Source organism: Saccostrea cucullata, unplaced genomic scaffold, assembly GCF_032062105.1.
Source record: "Saccostrea cucullata isolate Sc308-1 unplaced genomic scaffold, CSIRO_AGI_Scuc_v1 ctg645, whole genome shotgun sequence".
Taxonomy (NCBI): Eukaryota; Metazoa; Mollusca; class Bivalvia; order Ostreida; family Ostreidae; genus Saccostrea; species Saccostrea cuccullata.
Window position 1 is genome coordinate 360,640 of NW_026931035.1, and position 26,381 is coordinate 387,020.

The 26,381-nt window shown below is 33.2% G+C and overlaps 2 protein-coding genes across 2 annotated transcripts in view; both read right to left on the reverse strand.

The window, feature by feature from the left end:
* Positions 1-18,756, reverse strand: part of LOC134231161 (RCC1-like G exchanging factor-like protein) — a 29,033-nt gene extending 10,277 nt beyond the window's left edge. The window contains exons 1-7 of the mRNA XM_062713087.1: positions 18,596-18,756; positions 13,838-14,066; positions 12,535-12,635; positions 10,895-11,027; positions 8,654-8,782; positions 3,269-3,335; positions 1,882-1,933 (exon numbers count right to left, since the gene is read on the reverse strand). Coding sequence (XP_062569071.1) covers positions 1,882-1,933; positions 3,269-3,335; positions 8,654-8,782; positions 10,895-11,027; positions 12,535-12,635; positions 13,838-14,060 — 705 coding nt within the window. The 5' untranslated portion in view covers positions 14,061-14,066; positions 18,596-18,756. The remainder of the gene's footprint in view (positions 1-1,881; positions 1,934-3,268; positions 3,336-8,653; positions 8,783-10,894; positions 11,028-12,534; positions 12,636-13,837; positions 14,067-18,595) is intronic.
* A 3,437-nt stretch (positions 18,757-22,193) lies between these two features.
* LOC134231139 (uncharacterized) lies at positions 22,194-24,105 on the reverse strand. The gene is made up of 3 exons (XM_062713056.1): positions 23,935-24,105; positions 23,103-23,605; positions 22,194-22,434 (listed from the first exon to the last, which is right to left on the reverse strand). The coding sequence occupies exons 1-3, from the start codon at positions 23,949-23,951 to the stop codon at positions 22,286-22,288; spliced, it is 669 nt and encodes a 222-aa protein (XP_062569040.1). The 5' UTR covers positions 23,952-24,105; the 3' UTR covers positions 22,194-22,285.
* Between the last annotated feature and the right edge of the window lie 2,276 nt (positions 24,106-26,381).

Sequence of the window (26,381 nt, forward strand, 5' to 3'; positions counted from 1 at the left end):
TTGCTAAGATGTTTAAAATTCAACCTCTCTGCAACCATCCTAATTTATCTGTACAATTTATGTCACTTAAAATTGAATTATTGTGAAACTTTGGATGAAAAATCAAAATATGTGCAGTTATAAACTTATTTATTTTACTTACATAAATGTAATAAAGGTTGTTATTTTCAGGAATTTTTTAAATAAAAGTTTGTATCATCTGTCCTTAAATAAGATCCATAAATTTTTGCAACACTTTATATTATAATGATAAAAATATGTACTTCTAACAAATTTTAAGCTTTTACTTCTATTAGAATTTTAATTGTAATTCATTATCAGATTTATCTTCACTTCAATAAATTTATATAAAACAAAAAAATAATTAATTTTTCAATTAAGTGTTGATTAAAGTTCAGCATTGGAAAATCCCTTGACCTAGGTTGGCCTTTAGTGGAGGTACTGTTTGCCTTAAACCCACGCTGGGTGTTTATTATAAGTTTATCGTACTTATACTGTAGACGTACTTTTTTTCCACAGGTCATAATTCTGCGGAATCTCAATTTCTGTTTAATCCACGGGTGGAAAATTACGTGGATTTCCCAGACTGTCACTATATGCCTTACATTTACCAGGTATTAAGTACGCTTGGACAAATTTATGCGGAAAGTTTGTGACCACCTACATAGCGTAAATTAATACCGCATGGAAAAAAGAACTTCTACAGTAATTAAAAGTTCTACATCTGCTAAACTTGAACCAATTAATTAGTTTATTTTAGACTTATCAATCAATAACCTTTAGCAATGAGAGACTTCTTAGGTTATTGATTTACATTTTAATCTGAGACATACAGTAGAACCTGTCTTATCCGACATAAAGAGAAAAAGTTTGTGTCAGAATACACAGGGTGTCCGAATACAATATATTAAAGATCATGGAAAGTAGTACAAGAGGCCTGTGGGCCACAATGCTCATCCACATCAGCAGGTTTTCCAGTATAATTGTGGCCCCACCCTACCCCCCGAAAATAATGATTTGAAAAAAAAAAATTAAATTAACACTACCTAAAGTAGTGTAGATTTCATATCAGTGAGATTAAATATAATTTTAATTTTCTCAAGAAGAACATTTTTTTTACACTGTTTGTTCTTTCCACCCTACCCCAGGGGTTCATGATTTGAATAAACTCAAATCTACATTATGTAATGAGGGTTTCAAATAAGTTTGATTTTTCAAGCCAAATGATTTTTGAAAAGAAAATTTTTACCACCAACTTTTTTACTAATACTTCAAGATAAATTCAAATTGCCCAGTGGTTTTAAAGTAGAAGTTGAAAATATGAAAAGTTTACAGATAGACATATGCACAGCAGACACAAAGTTATCTGTGATAGTGTAAGACACACTGCTTCCTACTAGCTTGGGCTAGTGGGTTAACCCTTTAGCTCAATTGGTAGAGCAATGGACTGGTAAGCTTACGGTCCCAGGTTCAATCCCCAGCAGAGGCACAAAACTGTCTCTGTTACATTACTGGTCTGTTTTTTTTTTCTTCTTTCCTGTTACATTTGATGTCATAATCAGGATGTTATGATCAGGATTTGATAATCAGGATGTGACAGGTAGAGAAACTAGGTTGGTTTCCTCTGAGACAAAGACATTTAAAGAGAGGATCGGATGTGGTGATCAATCAGGTCAACTCACTGGTGGTCCGAGATAACTCCAGATGTTTATTATACAGAGATCTGTGTAGGGTTGGGAATAATTCAAGGTTTAGCTGAAATCCCTAAGTCACACTTACATATTGTCTAACACATTTAATTGATTTGTTTGAATGTAGTACCAGAAGATCTACAAATAGAAATACATATACATGTACTGTGTATTTACAGGTATACCTCACCTTTACTATATCAGAAGGTAAGTCAGTCACCTTGTTTACCACCTGGCTGCCTCTAAATAAGAACAAAAAATCATCAGTAGCAGAGCACATGTACTGTGACTTTAAGTACAGTGGTCATATGAATGTATGATTTCAATCATTGTGAGTATTTATGATTTAACATTTTCAGCAAACTCTTCAGATAGAGCAAATTAATGTTAACAAAGCAGTATCACAATAGAAAAACACCATCAAATAATTGATTGATTGTATGTTGTTTAACGTCCCTCTCGAGAATTTTTCACTCATATGGAGACACCACCATTTGCCGGTGGAGAGCTACAATTTTGTCCTATACTTGGCACTCAGGGCCATTGAGCAGGGAGGGATCTTTTTCCTGCCAGCAGCTACTGCAACACGGGACATCGGTTTATTTGGACTCATCTGAGGGATCGGTCTCCATGTCCCACAGTGGGATTCGAACCCGTGACATAAGGATCAACTCCTTACTTTGAGACTCTAGAGCAAAGGCTCTTACCACTGTGCCACACGGGTGACCACTACAAATTAAAGAAATTTCATGAGGGCTCATTCGACGATCCAGCTGACAACATATGCCCTTCCCCATCATTCGTCCTGTAAAAATGACCAGTCATAGCACATCCTCAGATCATAACCAATCTGGGCATAGTTATTCAATAGATCCAATCCTAATTTTGCCTGTTTAAATGGCCATATACACAGAGGAAATTTTCCAATGGTCTCAATTTCAGGCCCAGGAGAGTTATTTACAATGGTTTGGGGGAATGTTTTATTGTGAAAGCTGTGTAAAACTATGTTAGGAAATATATGATTTTCATATTTTGAGTATATATCGTATATATATATATATATATATATATATATATATATATATATATATATTATATTTTTTCAGACCAGTGTGCTACAAATATAGCTTTTTTTTACAACTAAACAGCTTGCACTATAGTTTTGTCATGAAGTATGGTATAATGACATCAAAATGGACTATTTCTAATTTGCAAAGAAAAATATTTGGAAATGTAAATATTTCAGAATGTCTTACTTGTATATTTCTCCTTCCACTATTTTTCTACCACACTACTACAAAAGTCCATGGGCATTCATCCGGCAAACGAACCCAGTAACAGCTAACTTTTTTTGTGTGCAATTAATATACACTTTTTTCAATAGGTGGCACTGTAGCTCCCTAGTCACCCTTCCCATTTTTTCAGACCAGTGTGCTACAAATCTGCAGCTTTTTTTTACAACTAAACAGCTTGCACTATAGTTTTGTCATGAAGTATGGTATAATGACATCAAAATGGACTATTTCTAATTTGCAAAGAAAAATATTTGGAAATGTAAATATTTCAGAATGTCTTACTTGTATATTTCTCCTTCCACTATTTTTCTACCACACTGTCCATAGGCATTGTGTCCCAAACTGAAAACTGACAAAAGAATGGGCATTCATTGTATCAACAAAATAAGAGGAAGCTCATAAATTGATAGCAGACAAGTATCAGTTTCTAGTTTCTCTAAGAAAACAAAATCATTGGACATGATAGACAATGATAAAAAACAAGGGTGCAAGTCCAGTTAATTCTGAGGTTATAAGCAGGAATCAAATAGGTGTGTGATTAATAATTAGATAGTTTGTACCAGTCAGCTGTATATTTTACAGTAAGTTGTTGCATTAAGGTTTAGGTCTTGTAAATCATGTAAGCCATTTCTACATGATAAATAGAAATTAACGAGGCAGATAATGACTGATGTATTCATCAAGTACCAGGCAATCATTGATGAGTTTAAAAATTATGCTTATCAGTATCACTTGTGTTGTTAATTAATTCAAGTTGTACAGATTAACATCCATACTACTTTTGAAGATAAACTTATGATTTTCTTGTCTGCCACCTCTGAAAATCAAACATGTCTACTACTTGCCCATTTATATATCATAATTATACAGAATATAACTTTCCAAAAATACATCTAAACAAATACTGTTTGGGAAAGAGAAGATTAGAAAATTGTTTTTCAACTCTTTTCATAGTGACAAACCGCATTAAAACTAGAAACTTGTTGACATGGCAACAAGTCTTTCTTGGTTATATGTGATATAGCACGCAGGAAGGAATCATACAAATACCTGCTATACGTAGACCCCCCCTCAAAAAACCCACTAAATTGTAATTTTTTTCAGAAACTGTAAAGGAAAATGGAAACCAGAAGTCTCTCATGAGACTTAAGCTCTACTGGTTTGAACTTAAAATGAAGGAGGAGAGAAGTTGCACTTGGACTTTGAAAACTTTGCAACTATAATAAACTGAATAATTATCCTTGTTTAGTCTCTTTTTGTGGCAAAATTTATCACAATCAGACTAAGACTGTATTTCATAGAAATTTCTATTTAAAATAACATGACAGCACCATTCATTGAAAATATAAAAAAAAAAATAGAATATGTATTATCTTAGTTTAGTCTGTGTGTGTGAGGAGTAATTATATCAAATTCAGACCAAACTGGAAGGAATGTTTGTCCAAAAACATTAACAAGGGCCTTGAATCGCTGAAACTTTGTCTGGTACAATGAAACACACTAAAATCACTTCTATGATGTCTAACTATATGTACACAGAATAAAACCTTTAAATTGAAAAGTGCTCCAAAAAACTTAACCTTCATTTTGACGTTTAAAAACTCGACGCCGAAGACGCCAGGATAATCAACTGACAAATGTGATGATTCTAAGCCCCTTATTGGTATTATCCAAGAACCCAAAATGCATCAATTGACATTAGTTTAATGATCAATAAGTAGGTGTGTGATTAATAATTAGAAGTTTGTACTCACTGTATATTTTGATATTGAATATTAAGGTTTAGGTCTTGTAAATCATTAAGCCATTTTTAAGATAAATAGAAATTAACAAGCTTTAAAATGAGAGAAAAACCTGGCAATTTTTATTAAAAATTGAATAACTTGTGTTGTTAAAAATTGAAAACAAAAAAACATTCTACTTTTGAAGATTATCTTATGAAGTTTTGAAGAGTGAAAATCAAACATGTCTACTACTTGCCCATTTATATATTATTTAATTATTTATTTGTTCACTTAATTATTGTATAATTGTTTCTAGTACTTACAATCACTTGTATTGTTGACAGGCAACAAGTTTTATAGTGATATACACACGGAATCATACAAATACCTGTTTATGTAAAAATCATTAAAAATTTTTTCAGGAAATTAAAGCAAAAAGTAATTGCTTTGAATATTTCTGGTTTGAACCGTTAGGAGAGAATTGTTGGACTTTGAAAACTTTGGTATAAATTTGTAGGAGTTATCAGTGTAGTCTCTTTTAGTAAGGCAAAATTAATCTGGAACATACTAAGAGTATTTCATAGAAATTTCTATTTAAAACAATCATTACAAATTTGATATATACCATTCAATATTTTTTTAAAAATATGTGTGTGAGTGCATTTAACGAACTTCACATGAGATTTGTTAATCCCAAATAATGGCATAAAACTTATCCTTTTTGGAAGAACTATCCTGTAATATAAATAAATTTTTTTAATGCAAGATGTATTTATTTTTTTATCGAGAGCCCAGGATAATCAACTGACAAATGTGATATTCGAAGCCCCTTATTGGTATTATTCGAATATCATCAATTGACATTAGTTTAATGATCAATAAGTATATGAGATATTTAAATATAGCCATAAAATGTCTAAAGTAAGTCACTGTGACCTACTTTATGGTTGAGAATCTCCGTAAACCCAAGATAAATCAACTGACAAAGTTTGAAGATTCTAAGCCAATAAGTACCTGAGATACCTAAATATAGCCATAAATTGTCAAAAGTAGGTCACCGTGACCTACTTTTTTGTCAACCATCTCCGAAGACCCAAGATGCATCAACTGACAAAGTTTGATGATAATAGGTCTGAAAGTATTTAAAATATGCCATTTTAATAATTTGAAAACAATTGCCTGAAAAATTTTAAAAGTAGGTCACTGTGAGCTACTTTTTGATAAAAATATTTTAAGGCCTCAAGGTGCATCAAATTACAAGGTTTGATGATTCTAAACCTCTCAGTATCTGAATGAATTGCCTTAAATATTTTAAAAGATATAAGCCATAAAATTCAAAAAGTAGTTAATTTGACATTGTTTGAGGACTCAGGATGCATCAACTTTCTTTTTCATTAATACACAACAAGATTACCACTTTTCCTAAGTATTAAGAATAAAATTAAAATTTGTGAAAGTGCAAGGATGTGTCAATCAAACCATCCAAAATTTTGAAGTTTCAATAACTTTTAGATGAAACTAGAACTGTCCAAACGGGACAAAATACCCCCCACTGGGTTTTTCAGAAGTAAGTTTTTCCATAAGAAAGATATGGACCAGACACGAATTATGAAATTTTTCTTCCAGTGACCTTGAACTTCCCCAAATGACCTTGGGTCAAGGTCATGACACACCCTTGGGTTATGGGCAATCTTTGTGTGAAATGAGAACCTACCAAGTTTATCCATAAGAAAGATATGGACCGGAAACGAATTGCGAAATTTTTCTTCCAGTGACCTTGAACTTCCCCAAATGACCTTGGGTCAAGGTCATGACACACCCTTGGGTCATGGGCAATCTTTGTGTGGAGTAGTAGATTCTAATGTCCCTCTGTAAGAAAGATATGGACTGGACACGTTTGCACAGACAGATGGACAGACGGACAGCTAGACAGACGGACAGATGGACAAGGTGATTCCTATATACCCCCCAAACTTCGTTTGCGGGGGGTATAATAAGATTTTTAATTTATTTTCATGTGAAATGCTATTACAATATATAAGTAGTGATATTATACAGAAAATATTAATTTCAAATCTGTGTATGCACCTTTCAGCAGGTGAAAAATTTTGTGTTTTTGCTTGCTCAAAGGTATGCCAATAATTTTGGTGGAATTTTTAAATAGGTGGACACAAAATTCAATAATACTTTAAATGAAAGAAAGTTCATCTTTAGATGATTTTTAAGTACATTTAATCTAAATTTGAAAACAATTCACAAAAAAGTTTCAGTAAAACGAATACCATATGAAAATTTATTTCTTTACGTTTTTACTCCAGTATTCTCAGTGAAACTTCGTATCTATAGAAACTGTTTTTCATGCACGAGCGATTTAGCGCTCACTATAAATACTTTTACCGGGGAATGTTCGATTAATGCGACGTTCGTTACAAAGAATCGCAGGTTGTTTTGTGTCTTTGGCTTTCCCTGCCCTCCCAGCCCTTGCATTGTTCATCTTAAGTTATGAGTTTGATTTGTATGTTTTGAATAAAAATGCGATTTGTAACGAACGCAACAATCCTACAGTATATTCTTTTTCTTTGTTTTCAATAAATTAGTCAAGAAAATATTTATTTGCGGAGGAGTGAAACGAGGGAGAAAATAAGATACATGCTTCAACAGCATACAGATCAAAGTTAACTTCATTTAGTTTAGTACTTATGCACAAAGATGCAAAAGCGATCAGAATTTTAGCAGATTGCTTCAGAAACACTAAAATAAGGAAAAATGAGCACCTGGCAAAAAATCTATATAAAACTATATGGTAATTAATGGTTATGCAATGCCTTCAAACAACAAAAATTGCCCTTAAACATTAATACTAATTAAAAGAAGGATAATATTCCCTTCAGAAAAATTAACACCTACATAAACTGTATATTTTTTTGATCCTCTAACGCACATGAAGTATTTAACCACACAAAAGAAAATTGTGATTGGTTTTGAGTTCTAGTGCACAGAATGATTTTTTTTAACTTATTTGTTTTATATGTAATCTTATTATCATGTCTGAGGCAAATAGAACAAATAGGGTATTATCTGATATATATTCTGTAAAATTTTTGCATTCTGTAAAAATATTTGATAAATATAGGACATTATGTGATACACATTTAAGAATTTGTGAAAATGACATTGAAATGGGTGTAAAATTCACTCAGCTTTAATGTTAAAAGTTCAAGGGGCAAAACTGTCAAAAATCATTGGACCACAACCATAATCCAAATTGATCTGTGTTTTCTGTACTTAACATAGATGCCTATGAAATTTCAACCACAGACATAAATCCCTATGAAAGTTAGAGAGTGGAAACTGAAAATGTCTCCTAATTTTTTCTAAGTTCAAGAAGGATAACTCCATCAAAAACCATTGAACCATGACCAAATTTTAACTTGACCTGCATATTTCTATGACGTATCCAGGTCAAATTTCAGTTGAATGTGTGCAACTGTTGCCAAGCTAATGGACAGAACAGAATGTCAATGATGACGAAATGACAGAATGATGGAACAAGGTATATATGCACTCGACCATTGTATGTTGGGGCGTAAAAATGAAGTGAAAGTCTTATCTCCCCGTTAACAAGAGATGTAACACTTATGCTCCCCCTCCCCCAAATAATTGGAATTTTTTTAAGTCCAAAGGGTATAATTCTGTCAAAAATGGCCTGAACGTCTCCAAAACATAACTTAACCTAGATATTCTTCTGATAAATCTGTATAATAAATTTCATTTTGATATGTGCAACCTCTGGAAAGAAAATGAACAGAAACTGATGGTGGACCAACAGACAGACTGACTAACCAACCAACAGACAGCAGCAAAGCAATATGCCCTTCCTTCTTTGAACGGGTTGATAAATATAATTTTCCCTTGTTGAGCCTCTCCTTGGTACATTACTTACCCCCTTCCTTATCTGTGAGGACTAACGTGTGGGCACGCCCACAGGAGACATCTACCACCTCTGTAGACTGGGGGCACTCCAAGGGGAGAGGAATCAGCACCGGCTCTATGATGTAATCCAGCACTCTATCTGTAATTCAAAAGCTTATTTCCAGTACTTCATATTTATAAAGACCATTTACATGTACATGTACTACTTTTTACCAATAAACAACAAGTTTCCTACATGTATTTTCATTCAGATAACTTCCTGTATGTTCTCAACACTTAATTTTACATATATCTACACCTTTAATTGTTGGGTCCCAAATGTGTGAAACCTGTCAAGTCTTAATGGGACAGAAATTGAGAATCGTTTGATGAAGCATTTATTATCAACCAGTCGTCAATGTGATCAGATAAGTCCATATCCTCTTATACTTGATTACCTGTCTGAAATATTATATTATATAATAATTTAAAATTAATAATTTTCCATTCACTCACATCAAATTTATTTTCAAATTAATAGCAACCAGAACTAAGAACTATTTAATTTGACTAATGCTAATTTATTGCAATGGAAGGCCAAATTCCTCTGGTCAAAACCCAAGAGATAAAAAAAACACTAGCTTGATCAAAGATGCTGAGCCAGATTTCTCCTAACACTGAACTCAAGAATTTATCCCTAATTTGATGAAAATCTCCTTAAAACACCATGAGACCACTGATTAACATTACACCCATGAAAGAAGTGGAATTTTTTCTTCAACCTTAAAGAAAGCCTGATGATTCCAAGCTTAAAAATTTTCCAGTTATGAGCCAGACAGCATTTTACTGTATTTGATTATTTAAATCAATTTAATTTTGATTGTAACTTGTCATTTGAAATTAATTTATATTGTGTAATCTGTGTTCCCAATGTCACAATGAACTGCGTCAGAAACGTATCAATCAGCTTGCAGTTACATTTAAAAAACAAACAATTTGAAGGCAATTTAAATCAATGGAAAAATTTTCATATTTTTTTTTTACACTTACGGATAAATCAAATTAAAAGGAATGAATTTAATAGCTTTATAGGTTATGTAGCTATTAAATTCATGTCTTCCTTAAATATCATCTTAAGGGGTACCAGCACTCTGATAAGGCAGATAACATTCTTAAAAAATTATCTGAATACTGTTTTCCATTTGAAACTTATGCTATTGCTCTTATAGAAAGCAATACATGTATTGGGAAGTTTTAAAAAATGTGAAATTTAGAGCAGAGGGTTATTAGTTCATAGCGACCTACGGTACTTTTAATGTTGGTCACACCTTCTGTTGACAAATTTTGAATACTGTATTGTGAAATCACAAATTTTCATGGGGGTTTAATTTTCGTTGTTTTCGAGATATGAAGAGACCCATGAATTCATGTCCACCATGAAATGTAAAAATACTATAAATACATAATTACTCAACATTTCTTCATCCACGAAATCAAATCCCCACGAAGCAAGAGTTTTTACTTAAACCATGAAAATTTGACCCCATGAAAATATGTGATTTTACAGTATTCTAGACTTTATAGTATTAGGTCTTAAGACAGCTACATAAAAAGCAAACATCTATATACAAATTGTATGTTATTATATAGAGAATAATACATAACTGACCCTTTTTTTACAATATGGTGTCTCGGGCTGATACAGGATGTGATGTGGAAAAGGGTCGGCCCTCTGGCTGATATTGGTGTCTCGGGCTGATACAGGATGTGATATGGAAAATATGTATTAATATGACCCCATGAAAATATGTGATTTTACAGTAAATTCTAGACTTTATACTATTAGATCTTACATAAAAAGCAAACATCTATATACAAATTGTATGTTATTATTGTGTTGTTTATTCTTCTGATATCATTTATTTACAAGTATCTATTTTTTTTTGTTACAGAGCAGTTAGATTTATTTGTTGTGAAATTCAATGTACATATGATCAAACCCTGTTACACATCTGTGTTTGTACATCTTTGTTTACGTGGTCTGATTGGTTGCAAAAAAATTATATACCCTTTGCCAGTCTAGTGTTTTGGGAGAAGAAATTGAATACCTACAGACAATAGCTTCAAGACACCAGACAGACAATGAGCGATTCTGACCAGAAAAGCTCCTTGGGCTTTTGGCTCAGGTGAGTTATGTGTCGAATCAAAACACCCCCCCATCCCTGCTTTAAACCTTACACTTTATGATTTTTTCTTCCATTTATTGGCTGACCTGCTTTGGTGGTGCCTTTGTGGTACCCCAGCTGAGAGTCTGTGTTGATTCCACAACCATACAACTTCCTCTTCCCATCAGGCCCTTGTAGAATGAAGACTGTAAAACCATACCCACAGTCCAAGGACCGGGCCTACAAAAATCAAAGTACTGACAGGATCTATGGTACAGTGGAATGAGCGAATTATGAAATAACTTAGGTCACTTTTTTTAATTAGTTGTTTTTCAAAACAGCCGACTTAAAATTCAACAAATTTTTTAAAGTAAAATTTTTTTATGGACATTTTTTATTATTTTAAATTGCTGCTGAAAAATACAAAACTAGATTTTTGGGGGAAAAAAATGTGTCATATGCAAAATGGCGACGACCACGGAAAGGAGCATGTCAGCAATGGCTCATTTCTTCCGAGTCAAAATTTAACATACATTAGGTAAAAAAAAAAAGAGCATTTTTATTTCATGGTGAGTGCAATAAAAAGGAAATTTAAACAAGGTTTTTTTTTTTTTTTAATAGGAATCACTCAGAAGTTTTCTTCAATATGTAAATAAGAGTGTTGGTAAAATGGAACATCAACAAAGAAACATTTCAAGTTAAAATAAATTGGGATCAAACGATATACCGCAACATGAAATCAAAAATTAAAATCACTCCTAAAATAAGGCAAACATACACATTTTGTTTAAAATATGTATTTATTATTTTAAACTAGAGTAGATTAACATACAAAAAGCAGTTTAATTGCAGTTAAAAGATTATATAATTTTAACAGTGTAACAACTCCATCGTATTCTATCGTCTCTGTTTAGTAGGACCGCTTTTCAACTGACTCTTCTTTTTTTTTCAATTGACCGACCTATAGTTATTTTTTTTGAAAATAGTTTTGAAAAACAACTTATTAAAAAAGTGGCCTTATCAAGTCCAACTGGAAATTCCATTATGATTCACAATCAAAATTAATTGGATTTTTTATTTACGTAATAAAATACATGTACTCTACATACTCTATATTGTTGTTTCTTTCATCTATATAGCATAAAGTGCACATGTACGCCTATATTTAAGTTAAATGAACTGAGTTACTGATACATTTATTTGACTTTGGTAATTAAAGGTAGAAATACTACTTGTTTTCAATTTCAGTTCCACGAAAAAACATTTTAAAGTCCATAAAAATAATGTTTATCATATTGACTATTGAAATATAAAAGATTTTTATTTTCATGTTTTTGTTTTTGTTTTTTTTTTTTGATATATTGCTATTAAAAACTTTACACTCAATGTTCACATAGTTCATATTTAATTTGAATTTGTTCAGAGAAATAATGCAAAATGCATCTGTATAATGTACATTAAATCTGTAAGATTTTTGTCCAGTTTTCAAATCTGTAACTATAGCTTGACTTGATGTATACTGGGTTATTTTTCACCTGTGTTATTTTCACCTCACACTTGCAAACAATTTAATTGCCCATTCATAGATCTGTTTCAGAAGTCATACTGTGTTCTTTGAATTCACCCCCTTTCAAATCTGAGTAGGGCAAAGGGCTGAAAATCAGACATGGACAAACATTTCCCTGTATACAGTATCACCAGGTTTTAGTTAAGTATTCTGATTCATTTACCCTACAATTTGACTTACGACTAAGTTGTTCTCCAGTAGAAATCGCAGTCTTGCTGGTCTGCTCATCTGGGCCAGGTATTTCTGTTTCTTCTCTTTATGCCTAAGATAAGAGCTGATGCCTAAAATAGTGAATTTAATGTATTTATCTGACTCATGTTCAAAGCTGCAATGTCCATTCTATGTAAAAAAAAAAAAAAACATAAAAATTATACTGTAGTGTGAAGTTTTCACATTTGGAGGGGGATACAAAGTGACAAGTCTCTTTGTACTAATGAAAGCCACAAAAATTGACCTCCAAGAAAATAAGTGATTTCACAGTACATTGTACTTATATTGAATTGTAAATTTTGGATGTTCAACAGGTTATAATGTGGACGGACCATGCATTAGCACATTAAGAGAATTTGTCTGTATACCTGTCCCTCTTTTAAGAAATTGAAGTCTAAAATTTACAACCCAATACTTACATTTTCATTTTTAAATGTCATAGTTGATTGATAATAAATCATGTACTTTTTTGAAGTTTAGAATATTTGCCTGGTTTAAAATGACATATTCCACACATGTACAGTACATCTATCATAAGGAAGCACACGATACTGTTCAAAATAAGCAGGAATTTAGATTTTTGCTAATGACATAGCAAATATTTGTGATGTCAAAATTAAAATCATATTAGCGTAACATTTTGAATTCTCTGTCCATGTGATGGTGTTTTGAATACTGAAGCTTTCCACACATATTACAAGGAAACATGTGCCAGTTAAGCATATTCAGAATATTACCAGTATATCCACTCAAAGATCTATATTTCACAGGGATGGTACCAGATATTTGGGAGGGGGGTGGGGGGGTCTCACACATTTTTATATATATTTTTTTTTTTTAAATAGTGAACTTTTTACTGAGAGAAAAAGGGATTTTGTATAACATAATCCCTGTAATGGTATACTGAGTAAGGTACCTTTAAGTTAGACATGCCGGTATATTGTTGTGACTGTAGGATATTAAATATTGATGCATTTCATCATTGCTTATTTTTGAACAAGCTGGATTGACAGGAGTAGTTAGGTATGCAATATATTCATGATTTTGCGGGTGAACTGCATTCATATAGGATTGTCTTTCTCATGATGAATTTTCATTGAACCCTCTTATCACCCTGTTGAGATCATAATATAATTTAGCAATATGGTCCCTCAAACACAAGATCAACAAAGTCTTAAAACAAAACGCACAGTGTAGGAGGAGGTACCAGTAACTATGATCAGGATAAGCTACATTACTGTGTGTATACATGACCTTGTCGGCTAATCCTTACCCAGAGCCCCAGTGGAGGCACAGCCCCACACATACACCCTCTCAGCTTTAGGCAGGTTATCCAGGGCATTCAGTTTTTTCCTAATCTCTGATTTTCTGGATGACTTTGGTATTTGTGAGTAGCCCCTTTTCTGCGACTGTAGAAAGCAGGATTTGGAAAATTTGATGCCACATGACATACACGTGAAGAATTCTTTCACAACTTTGTTCTGCATCTGATGCATATTTTCCTACAAAAAAAAAATCAAATGAAAATATAAAATAAAAAATCACAACTTCATAATTAATTACTAGTATATGTACTTGAAAAAAAATTGTTTTGATACTTTTCTCAGACAAAAACTAAACTAAAATAATATATATAAGAGAAAATCAAATTATTTAAGAAATGAAATTTTTAAGAATTCTAGAGGACATGCACTAAGATGTTTCACATCTACATCATGAAGAGTCTTAGTGCTTAATGATAAGTATGCCAGCATGAAGTGTCCTAGTTCACGTACCTCATGAATTCTCAAAAATTAAATTCATTAAGGGATGACTTTAATAGCAACCCAAGTTATACTGTATGACGTGGGTTGGGGCAGTTTACTAACTCTTTATAAACCGCTAAGGAGTAAACTGCTCCGATCTTGGTTATATACCAGTATAACTTGGGTTGTATTTAATTCATTTCTTATAATTCAATTTTCAATCATTATGTATACAAAACAAAACAATTTCTTCCATACAAATGCCTTCAAATTGTTCATACATGTATTTTAAACGTAACATCAAGCAGATTCATTGATATGTTTTTGACATCAGTCATTGTGATAGGCAACCCAGGTTATACAATTTAGATTAATTTTTATGCTCCCCGATCGACAGATCCGAGGCGTATATTGTTTTTGTCCTGTCTGTTTTTCTGTTTATCTGTTTGTCTGTTTATCTGTTTGTCTGTTTGTCTGTCTGTCTGTTGTCAACTTTAACCTTCGCCATAACTTTTGAACTATGAGAGATACAGACTTCATATTTGGTATGCATACTTGACCAATAAAGCTCTTTCAAATGGCACCAAGGTCAATGACCTTGTGACCTTGATTGTGACCTATATGCTAAAAATAGCTTTTTCGAACTTTTTGCCATAACTTTTGAACCATGAGAGATAGGTATTTCATATTTGGTATGCATAATTCACTAATAAAGTTCTTTCAAAGGACACCAAGATCGATGACCTTGTGGCCTTGACTGTGACTTATCTGCAAAAAATAGTTTTTTTTAACTTTGTTACCGCTGGGCACATAGTGTTTCACAAACACATCTTGTTTATCCATTTAAATGACATGTTACAACCATAATAAATTATTCTCTTATATTTACTTTATTTTCTGATGGCTTGTCACATTTTTTGTCATTCAATGATCATTTTTAAAAAGTTTTCACAATTAATCTGTTTTTTTTTAAACTTCAATAACATGTATTTCACATCCCACAGTAGTTAATGGGAATGTGAACTTTTTTCCAATTTGCAAAGAATCTTAGGGAAAATATTTGGAATTGTAAACATACATCAGAAATTAACTAACTGAACAAAAATACATCTCAGTTTTTGAATATCAAATTAATTAAAGAACAGCATGTTTGTCACTGAATCCCTTCAACTATAAATGAACAATCACATGACAAAAACAAACAAAACTTTATTTAGCAATTGATTTCACAGTATATCACACAAGTACCAAACAATGATTCAGTGGGAAAAGGCACTCACCTGAGCACTGTGGCTAGGAAAATCAAATCAGGAAATGCTTAAGTGGTCCCGATCCTAAAAGGGGGGGGGGGGGGGGTGATTTGAACAAACTTGAATCTATGCATACTTGAATCTACACTAACTGAGGATGCTAACATATTTTTTTGACTAACTGTGGCTTTTTTTCCCAATAAGTTATTATGTATTTTTGTGGTCCCATCCAATCCTGGGGGTCATGATTATAACAAATCTTTATCTAAACTACCCGATGATCTACCACATAAACAAGACCAATCAAGATTTTTATAGATTTTTCCTATATATTCCTATGTAAAATTTTGATCATCCATTGTGGCCCCGCCCAACCCCAAGGGTCATGATTTGAACAAACTTGAATCTACACTACCTGAGGATACTTCCATATATATATATGACCAATCATGGCTTTAATGTTATCAAGAAGATTTTTAAAGATTTTCCCTATATATTCCTATGTAAAACTCTGATCGTCCATTGTGGCCCCACCCTACCCCCAGGGGTCATGATTTGAACAAATTTGAATCTACACTACCTGAGGATGCTTCCACATTAGTTTCATCTTTCCTGCCCCAGTGGTTCTTGAGAAGAAGAATATTGAAAGATGCCATTAATTTTTCAGTAATTTTCAATTATCTCCCCTTGGAATGGGGCATGGCCCTTCATTTGAACAAAATTGAATCCCCTTTACCCAAGGATACTTTGTGGCAAGTTTGGTTGAAATTGGTCCAGCGGTTCTTGAGAAGAAGTCGAAAATGTGAAAAGTTGACAGACGGACAGACAGACAGCTAGACGGACGCTGGACAAAATATGATCAGAAAAGCTCACTTGAGCCTTCGGCTCAGGTGAGCTAAAAAAGTTAAGAACCAATTCAATTTATAAGTGCATTCACTTAAAATAAATTTAAAAATGACTAATTACTTGTGATAAATCAATGCAAATTCCCTCAATAAAATTTAATATGTGAATGTTTTTCTCAATCACATTAACAATATCTGTAAATTGCTTTTTATCAATTTAAAATATTCCAGGAATATTTTAAGTGAAATAATCATTTTTGATATTATCAGGTGCATAATAGTGTATAAACAAATGCATCATGAAACAGTGGGTTTTGACTACGAAATCAGTGTTTTCCCTTCTTTCCATAGAGTTAAAGATCAGTTTTAGCAGGCTAGGGGCTGAGGTTTATGAACAGAATCTCTGTTGACCTTACAACAAATTTTTATTTCAAAGCAGCATTTTTGTCAATATTGAAGTGGTCAATTTGGCCGGTAGCCATTTTTTTGGCCAAAAAAAATAGTCTTGTTTCCTGCTAACTGACCTACCCTATTTTTTGCACCCACCCTTAAGTTTTTTTCCCCTTAGTTTTAGGGGAAAAAATTGGAAATTTCATGTGTCAAAAAAAAAAAAAAATTAAATATGGACTTTAACAAAATTCCATGCGAGTTGTGCATCAAAAGACATGGAATTTCATTTTAAAAGATAAAACTGACCTTTAATAATTTTCCTTCCAGCCTACCCTATTTTTTTCAGGCTGGTAGCAGTAAAACAAGACCATTATTTTTTTGCCTTAGGGAAAACACTGGAATTTATCTCAAACATTTGGATTCTTGTTTATATCACATAGTACCCATCAATACGCGAGTTTCAAGATTGTAACTCTCCTGCGATAGAGGCGCAAAAAGTATCCATTTCAGCATGGAGGTGGGACCATGTATATAAACGTGCATAAATAAATGAACGATGATTACGGCTTTTAAAATTTATTTAATGTTATAGAAAGATAAAGATGTTAAGCAGTGATGCATTTTATGATTTTATTAAGCTCAACTGTGTTTATTTATTAATCTACTTTCAATAATAGGGTACTTGAAAACGAAATAAACATCGTGGTCTTTATAAAAGTAAAAGATTTTCTTGACTGTACAAACATTCTCTAAAAAGTTAGCGGGTTTTTTTAAGTTATAATAGGTAAAAAATCAATATTTTATTTAAATTGTCGACATGTAATGATCAGATTCATTTTTACTGTATTTATTAGAGGTCCATATAGCTCTTCCCTCGTCTGAAAAGTCTCACATCCACAGAATTTTCTTTTTTGTTCCGATTTTTTTGCTTTAAAAAATGACACCTTTACTTTAATTCAGTTATTCTCGAGTTGAACAATGCATCCTTACAATTATATAATGAAGAAAAACTAGTATATCGATGATGCGATATGTACAATAATAAATATCTGTCCCACCTGTTTGTTTACGCGGCAACCAAATTCCCCTCCTCAACGAAAGAGCGCACCAAGGGAGATAATCTCGAAACTTGCGTATTGCCTGCCAAGAAAACTGACATTAAAAAAAAAAAATTGGCAAAAAAGCCACAAACTTGCTCGATTTGAATTTTCTGCAATCCAATGTAGCAAAATCAAATCAAGCTAGTTGATCACCTGTACAGATAACTAAAAGGGGTTGGAAGTTGACGCAGATTGGTTAAAAATGTGTCTTGAAATAGGGAGTGAAAAATAGTTGATTGATCAATGCTGGAAAGTGGAGAAATTCTCCCCAACAGTGGACAAAAATTCTTGCATCATCTTGTGTCGTAAATTGTATACTTTTTGCAGTACAGGATCTGTTGCGTTATGGTCAAAGACTGATATAGAAAAACATTACACTACAGTTCTGCAGTTAATCCAGTAATAGCAAGTTCTCCAAAAGGTATGACACTCATCAGTGAGAGTTCTAAAAGCAAAGCTACGATGACGAAGAAAAAATTTGGACTAACTAAACAAAGCTACTTAAAGTATTTAAATAAAGATATGAATGTAAATCCAAATTTGCAGCTGAATGTAGTGATTGTATGAGTGTGTATTACATCACAGATGTACAGAATTTTGGCTAGGATCTACGAGTACCATGATTATAAACAAAGTTGTACGTCCCAACAGTCGTAGGTCAACATTTATTCTGCGTCATTCTTTGCATTATTATGCATTACCTGTGTGTTATTTACATGTATTAGAAAAATTTTCTTCAAGACTCGCCAAGCAGCAGTTTATTGCTTTGGTAGAAACTGTTCTTTTCGGATGATAACAACAATTCGTCAATCGCGACATGAGACTGAGTTCATGGGGGCTGCCATATTGTAAATTAGATAACTCGTACATAGTATGACGTCAACTTGTACCTTTACTGAGTCGTAAAATAAAAGGAAGGTAATTTTGTCATTCGAACTGTGGACACTCCTCAAACTAGTTACTTGATACTCTATCTCCTTAAAAATTACTTCAATTTTCACAAATTGCAGATATAAAACGTTAACAATCCCCTCTCTCTCTCTCTGATAACTGATAAAGTGCAGTCACGAGTAACTATAGATCTATGTAGATTGATTGAAATACTTCCTTACTGAAACTTTATACATTTTATTTTTATTGCTTATCATTGAAAAAAAAATTGTCAAATCTCAATGTGTAAAAGGAATTTTTGTATGTAGTTAAGACAATTCATTTTAGATTATTGAAGAATCCATGTACAAACCAGAAAAATTGCACAAATGAAAAACGAACCCATTAACGAGTTGGTCACAAGAAAGAAAAGATGGCATCGTGTCAAAGAAATCTTTTATTTCTTAGAGAAAATAATTAATGCTAAAATCATGGGTCTTATGATATAAAATATTTCTTATGTAGTTTCTTCAATGTTCTAAACCAGGATAGCGTTTTACAAAATTTAGGCGATTTAACCTTTTTGAAAACCATCACATGAAGAGTAATAACTTTATAGTTCGCAGAAATCAATGTATACCACCTTTGTTATTTGCACTACGGTTAGGATAATAACCTGATAAGAATGGAGGCGTACAAGGCGAGGACAATCCCCCGCTCTGAGAAAAGGCATTTCTCAATTCTAAAAGATCATGAAAAGTCATATTTTTCAAAATTATATTGTTTATATCATTTTAATATTTTATTAATAATTTATTTTTCACTCATGTTTTTAAGATATGTGTAAACAAAATAGAAAAAGCTTCACGTACACAATGATTCGAACTCTCTCCATGTAGCGCAGCGTTTGGTCCAAGGCCGACCGCTTTAACCACTACGCTACGAAGTAATTTACATTGTCGACTTCCACCGTGCCATAGCGTTACTATGATGCAATTATTCCGTAACGTATGATGAAACGATTCTTTATGGAGTTTTTACATGGAGATTTGACCAAGGTAAGTTAATGTCGTATTTGTATGCCTTAAACGCAAAATAGCCCTAATTGTGTTAGCCCTTGCATTATAGGAATGACACAGGCATCTGTTGACATAATGGACAATGTCCAGTTATGCGCCATTTTCTTAAACACTTTGCATTTTCATAATAGAGAGGCTAAAAAGTTCGATTTATTCATAGAACTTTTTTCCTAATCATGTTACAAGATCAGCTACAAGTTTACCATAATGAAAATTCGTTGTTTTTCCATTACACTCTTGAATTGTGATGAAAATATTTATTTAATCGCTTTTAACATGGGTTTTTAGAAGTAACGTATGATGCAACGATTCCCATCATCAGTAACGTGCGATGCAACTATTCTTTAACAATCGTATTATTAGACCAATATGTTGGATTTCTTTACTAGGACACGTTTCAAAGTAGGGTAATAAAATTACTCATTGCTTTCTTTTTATCACAGAATACCAAATGGTTAAGAAAAAAGCAAAACTTGACTAAAGAACGGCTAAAAGAAAAAAGTACAGCAAGAATAACGTCATTTCATCCCCTTACCCAACTCCGAAAAGAAGAAAATTTCTACTCCATTTAAATCCAAAAATTGACATGTTGATGCCCCAAACAGAAACACTGTAAAAACTCCATAAGGAATCCTTTCAACATACGTTACGGAATAACTGCATCACAGTAACGCTATGGCAAGGTGACTAAATATGACATTTTTTTAAAACGTGCTAATTTCGGCGAATTTTTATTTTTACCTTAATGAGGGTATTCAGACACACATAGAAAAACACATAATACACAAAATAAACTATCCTGTAACCAAGCGCCTATGATCTCAAATTTAAAAACAATTTTAGGAGAGTGTAATAAATCATCAAACTTGGCAACAAATATATAAAATTAAGTGTTCTCTGAATACATGCCATAATACCTCAGCTTCGCAGGTTAAAGAAAACTGGGAAAATCAAGCGATAGACCCTAATCACAATTTCTTTTTTTATTTATACAAAATTTTATTCGCAAATAAATTAAAGTAAACTGGGCTTGGGCAACAGGCAAAGTCTATTTTGGCTCTCTCCCTGCTAATGCCTTTACCACCGTGCCATAGCGTTCCCATGATGCAGTTATTCCGTAACGTATGTTGAAAGGATTCCTTATGGAGTTTTTACAGTGTTTCTGTTTGGGGCATCAACATGTCAATTTTTGGATTTAAATGGAGTAGAAAAATTTCTTCTTTTCGGAGTTGGGTAAGGGGATGAAATGACGTTATTCTTGCTGTACTTTTTTCTTTTAGCCGTTCTTTAGTCAAGTTTTGCTTTTTTCTTAACCATTTGGTATTCTGTGATAAAAAGAAAGCAATGAGTAATTTTATTACCCTACTTTGAAACGTGTCCTAGTAAAGAAATCCAACATATTGGTCTAATAATACGATTGTTAAAGAATAGTTGCATCGCACGTTACTGATGATGGGAATCGTTGCATCATACGTTACTTCTAAAAACCCATGTTAAAAGCGATTAAATAAATATTTTCATCACAATTCTAGAGTGAAATGGAAAAACAACGAATTTTCATTATGGTAAACTTGAAGCTGATCTTGTAATATGATTAGGAAAAAAGTTCTATGAATAAATCGAACTTTTTAGCCTCTCTATTATGAAAATGCAAAGTGTTTAAGAAAACGGCGCATTACTGGGCATTGTCCGTTATGTCAACAGATGCCTGTGCCATTCCTATAATGCAACGGCTAACACAATTAGGGCTATTTTGCGTTTAAGGCATACAAATACGACATTAACTTACCTTGGTCAAATCTCCATGTAAAAACTCCATAAGGAATCGTTTCATCATACGTTACGGAATAATTGCATCATAGTAACGCTATGGCACGGTGACTTCTGTCAGTGTGACTTAAATGAACAGGTTTGTTGAGGCGTACATTTTTTTCAGAAATTTTCGATTTTCATACAGAATGGGTTCAGATTCCATTTTTTGGACGAATGAAATAGATTTCGCATTTACGTTTCCATCATTTGAGGCTTGACCCATTCATGTTCAAAATTCATTTTTTTATAGCTCTAGTAAACCCATTTTCCACTAAATATGTTTAACTCTCAACTTTGAAATAAAGATTATCAAATAATAAGTCGTTCAGTAAAAAAAAATGATAAAATGTTTTGAAGATGACATTACCGAGAACATGATTTTAGAAAAAAAATATAACTTTTCTGTGAATTTCGAAAATTGAGAAATATTTTGCCTCATAGCGGGGGATTGTCCACGCCTTATACGCCCTCTTTTTTTATACTATTATATTGCAAAAAAATAAGAAACCCCCAAAATCTTATTTCAAGATCGTTTATTTTCAGTCAATATTGTGAGTGTGTCAGATAATTTAAATCATAAAATTTAAATCATCAGACATATTTCCATGACATTTCCCGATGACATTGTTTCTATGACATTTTCCAGGAATGCTCATCCTCTGTACTCCCGATATCAAGGGGCGCTGCCTCAAAACAGAAGTCTTCTGCTCCCCAGAATTCCATGTGAGATTGGCGGGTGTTTGGGCGCGAGTCACGTGGTGAGGGCAACCAGAACAAATCTGAAGCAACAATAATAAATGAGTAGTTCATTCCATACTACGACCAAAAACAAGAAACACGCAGGCCCTAGCATCAGGAGGGACAGGGACAGGGATGGGGTGGCCTCCCACTTTTTTGAAAAACTTTTTACCATCGAAAATGTTCAATGAAAGCCCCCCCCCCTTTTTTCTGTATTTTTTCTGTATAGTCAAGCGAGAGTATTGTAGTACTGTATGAATAAAAGTTGGTTCTGAAAGAAAAAGGAAGTTGGAACTTACCCCCATCCCACGAAACAGGATTTTCGAGTGCGAGGGTTATGTATTACTGAAAAAATGGATAGAAGGTGGAACCTACACCCTACCCCAACCCAACAATCCCCCCACGAAATAAGATTTTTTGAGATTGGGCTTTTTTTTGACTGTCAAGTTTTTTCAGGTAAGTTTAATTCCCCCTTCTAAAACGATGAGCAACGTCCCTGACCCACAACACTCACCTGAGTAACTTTGGACCAGATGTTCTTGGTTAAAACATATTTGATTGTCTTTAAATTATACAAATGAGATGTGAAAAAATAAAACTAAATACATGTATTCGCACCTTTTACCTCGATGAACGGTGTTCCCATGACAACCAAAAATAGAAATATCTGTATAAAACTTAAAATACATGGAAAATATGGAATCTATACCTGTGTTTTCTGTTAATGGCTTAGGACGCCCTTCTTCGCTGGATGAAGACTGATTAACAGTGATAGGTTCATACTTCCGGTCCATTTGTTTCAAGTCCATCGGTTTGGGTTGGTTCGATTCTGTTCTCTTCATTTCAGCGATAGCCCGGAATGCTTGCTGCCACTGAGACTGGGACTTTGGAATCGAACTCTCCTCTCTATTTTTGCGTATTGGGGTACCAATATCAATCATAGGGCGGGGCTTGTTTGACACATCATGTAATTTGTTGTCCATAAGAGACTCCCAGCTACTCGGTGGGTTTGAGCCTGTAGCGTCTTCCTTAGCTGTTTTGGGGTGTTCTACATTAGATTTAGCTTTGGTGACATTTTTAAGTTTTTGCCACAAATTTGCCTTTTCCGTGTTCTGTTTTGAGGAAGTCTCATTTTCTGGTATGTTATCATGTTCAGTCCAATCTTTCGGGCGTTTTGCTGTCGGTCGATTTCGCTTAATGCTCTTTCCTAATCTACGACAAAAAACTCAATGAAACAAACAAACAAGAACAAAATATTTATCAAATGTATACTGTACTTCTATTAGTAATCTACAATACTTTTTAAAGTGAAATATCTAACAAAAATACTTTTTTTCCATTTTGTATATACGGGAAAGGGTTCCTGATAATGAGTGATATTTAGAGATGAAATTGTTGTTTAAAACCCCCAACCTCCCATATCTCCCCATATCTATAAACAAGGTACATATGCGAAATACAATCAAGGGAGTGTTCTATATGCACTGCATGCAGTGTATATACTCGTATGTGAATTATTTTTGTGCTTTAAAAATGCTTACCCACTTTCGTTCTCCATATTTTAAAAGGGTCATCTTTCCACTAAGTATAAATATTAAAGCAATAAAACAACATTTCCCTGTGCATTTATTTTCATTTTAATGACGGATTGTCTTTGATTATAATTCCATACACTCAAGTTTTTCCTAATTATAGGCAGAACTATTCGGTTGGTTGCTTTTACATAATACGAGAAAGTAATGTTTGAATATCAAATATCAAACAAAAACAATACTGGAAATTCTAAACCGTCTTTTATGAGAGGTCTATATACATGAATGCACGGGGGAGTAAATGGATATTAAACAATCTCAGACAAACCGTTCCCAAACATACTGATTCAAAACTAGATGATCCGCTCCTAAATATGTGGATACAACACAAGACGATATGCTCCTAAACATTTTAATACATAACAAGATGATCAGCTCGTAAACATGTGAATACAATACGAAGCCGATAATGATACTCTCCTAAGTATTTTGATACAAAACAAGATGATCCGCCCCTATACATTTTTATACAAAATAATATGATCCGCTCCTATTCATGTTTATAATAAGATGATCCGCTCATAGACATGCTTATAATAAGATGATCCGCTCCTAAACATTTTGATACATAACAAGACGATACACTCCTAAACATGTGGATACCAAACGAAATGATACTCTCTATTTTGATACAATACAAGATCATGATCCGCTTCTAGACATTTTGATACAAAATAAGATGATACGCTCTTTAACATGTGGATACAAAACGAAATGATACTAGTCCTAAGTATTTTGATTCAAAACAAATTGGTCAGCTCATAGACATTTTGATACATAACAAGATTATCTGCTCTGAAACATGTGGATACAATATGATATACTAAGTAACCCGGTCTTAAACATGTGTATACAAAACGAGATGAAACGCTTCTAAATGTTTTGATACCAAACTAGATGATCCGCTCATAGACATGCTTATAATAAGATGATCCGCTCCTAAACATTTTGATACATAACAAGACGATACACTCCTAAACATGTGGATACCAAACGAAATGATACTCTCTATTTTGATACAATACAAGATCATGATCCGCTCCTAGACATTTTGATACAAAATAAGATGATACGCTCTTTAACATGTGGATACAAAACGAAATGATACTAGTCCTAAGTATTTTGATTCAAAACAAATGAGTGAGCTCCTAGACATTTTGATACATAACAAGATTATCTGCTCTGAAACATGTGTTTACAATATGATATACTAAGTAACCCGGTCTTAAACATGTGTATACAAAACGAGATGAAACGCTTCTAAATGTTTTGATACCAAACTAGATGATCCGCTGCTAGACATTTTGATACAAAAGAAGTTGATCCGCTTCTTAACATGTGGATACAAAACGATATAACCATCAATGTTAGCTTGCTCTTGGGGTGAAAAACAAAACAAAACTAGAGGTACTGTGAGCAATGAGCTCACTAAATAATACCCCCCGCCTCCCATATGAATAATATATGGCAGTAATCCATGTTTTGCTCTGGAAAATTCAAAGTATATGTCAGATCAAAAAGTAAAATAGGAGGTGCACAATGGCAATATGTAATCAAGATTCTGTGAAAGTTTCATTAAATTTCCTTCATTGGTATGAGAGGAGTTGCGGATAATTTAAGAGAAGGGTACCCCAAAGCGTAACAGACGGACAGACGGACGGACGGACCCACGAAATGCAGGTTATGTGATTGACAAATTTATGTGACTTTTTCCAAATTTATGTGACTTTTTCCAAAAAAATTATGTGGCGCAAAACATGATACATGGGGTAAGGGAGGTAAATCTCAAAACCTTTTGACGGACGTCCATATACGGACAATATTGTCCGTATTTTTTTATGTGACACTTCTTTAGAGTGATTTTTAAGTCACATAACACTCATTTCTGCTAAAAAAAATCAAATTTGTATGTGACAGTCACATAAAACAAAAGAGTCACATAAATCTTAAATGGGCACAAAAACTGTCACTTAACCATTATTTCGTGAGAACGGACAGACGTACAGACGGACGGAATTAACGATTACTATATACCCTCCCGCTTTTCAAGCGGGGGGTATAACAATCAACATAACATTTATCACAAATATTAAAACGGTCAATTTATTATCCTTGTTTCATGCACTTAGAATCAGGGAAGGGGGGGGGGGGGGTAAGTAAGTTCTTTAGTAAGATAAACCCCCCTCCCTAGCTACATCCCTCAGACTAGTAGAAATTTTAAAATCTTAAAGATTATGGTTCTGATTTTGCCTTGCACGATTTATTAAGAAAATTATTTTTGTTTATTTGCAGACTCCATCAAACATTCAATCAAAGGGGTCCAACTCTAATTCAACAAACGTCATTCTAGGGAATTTCTTCACAACACCAAACAAATATTGAAACATCAATTAATT

Coding starts and splice junctions, on each gene's coding strand:
- LOC134231139 (XM_062713056.1), bottom strand. Junction 22,435..23,102: donor GCCATTAACAGAAAACACAG/GTATAGATTCCA, acceptor TTGTTGCTTCAG/ATTTGTTCTGGTTGCCCTCA.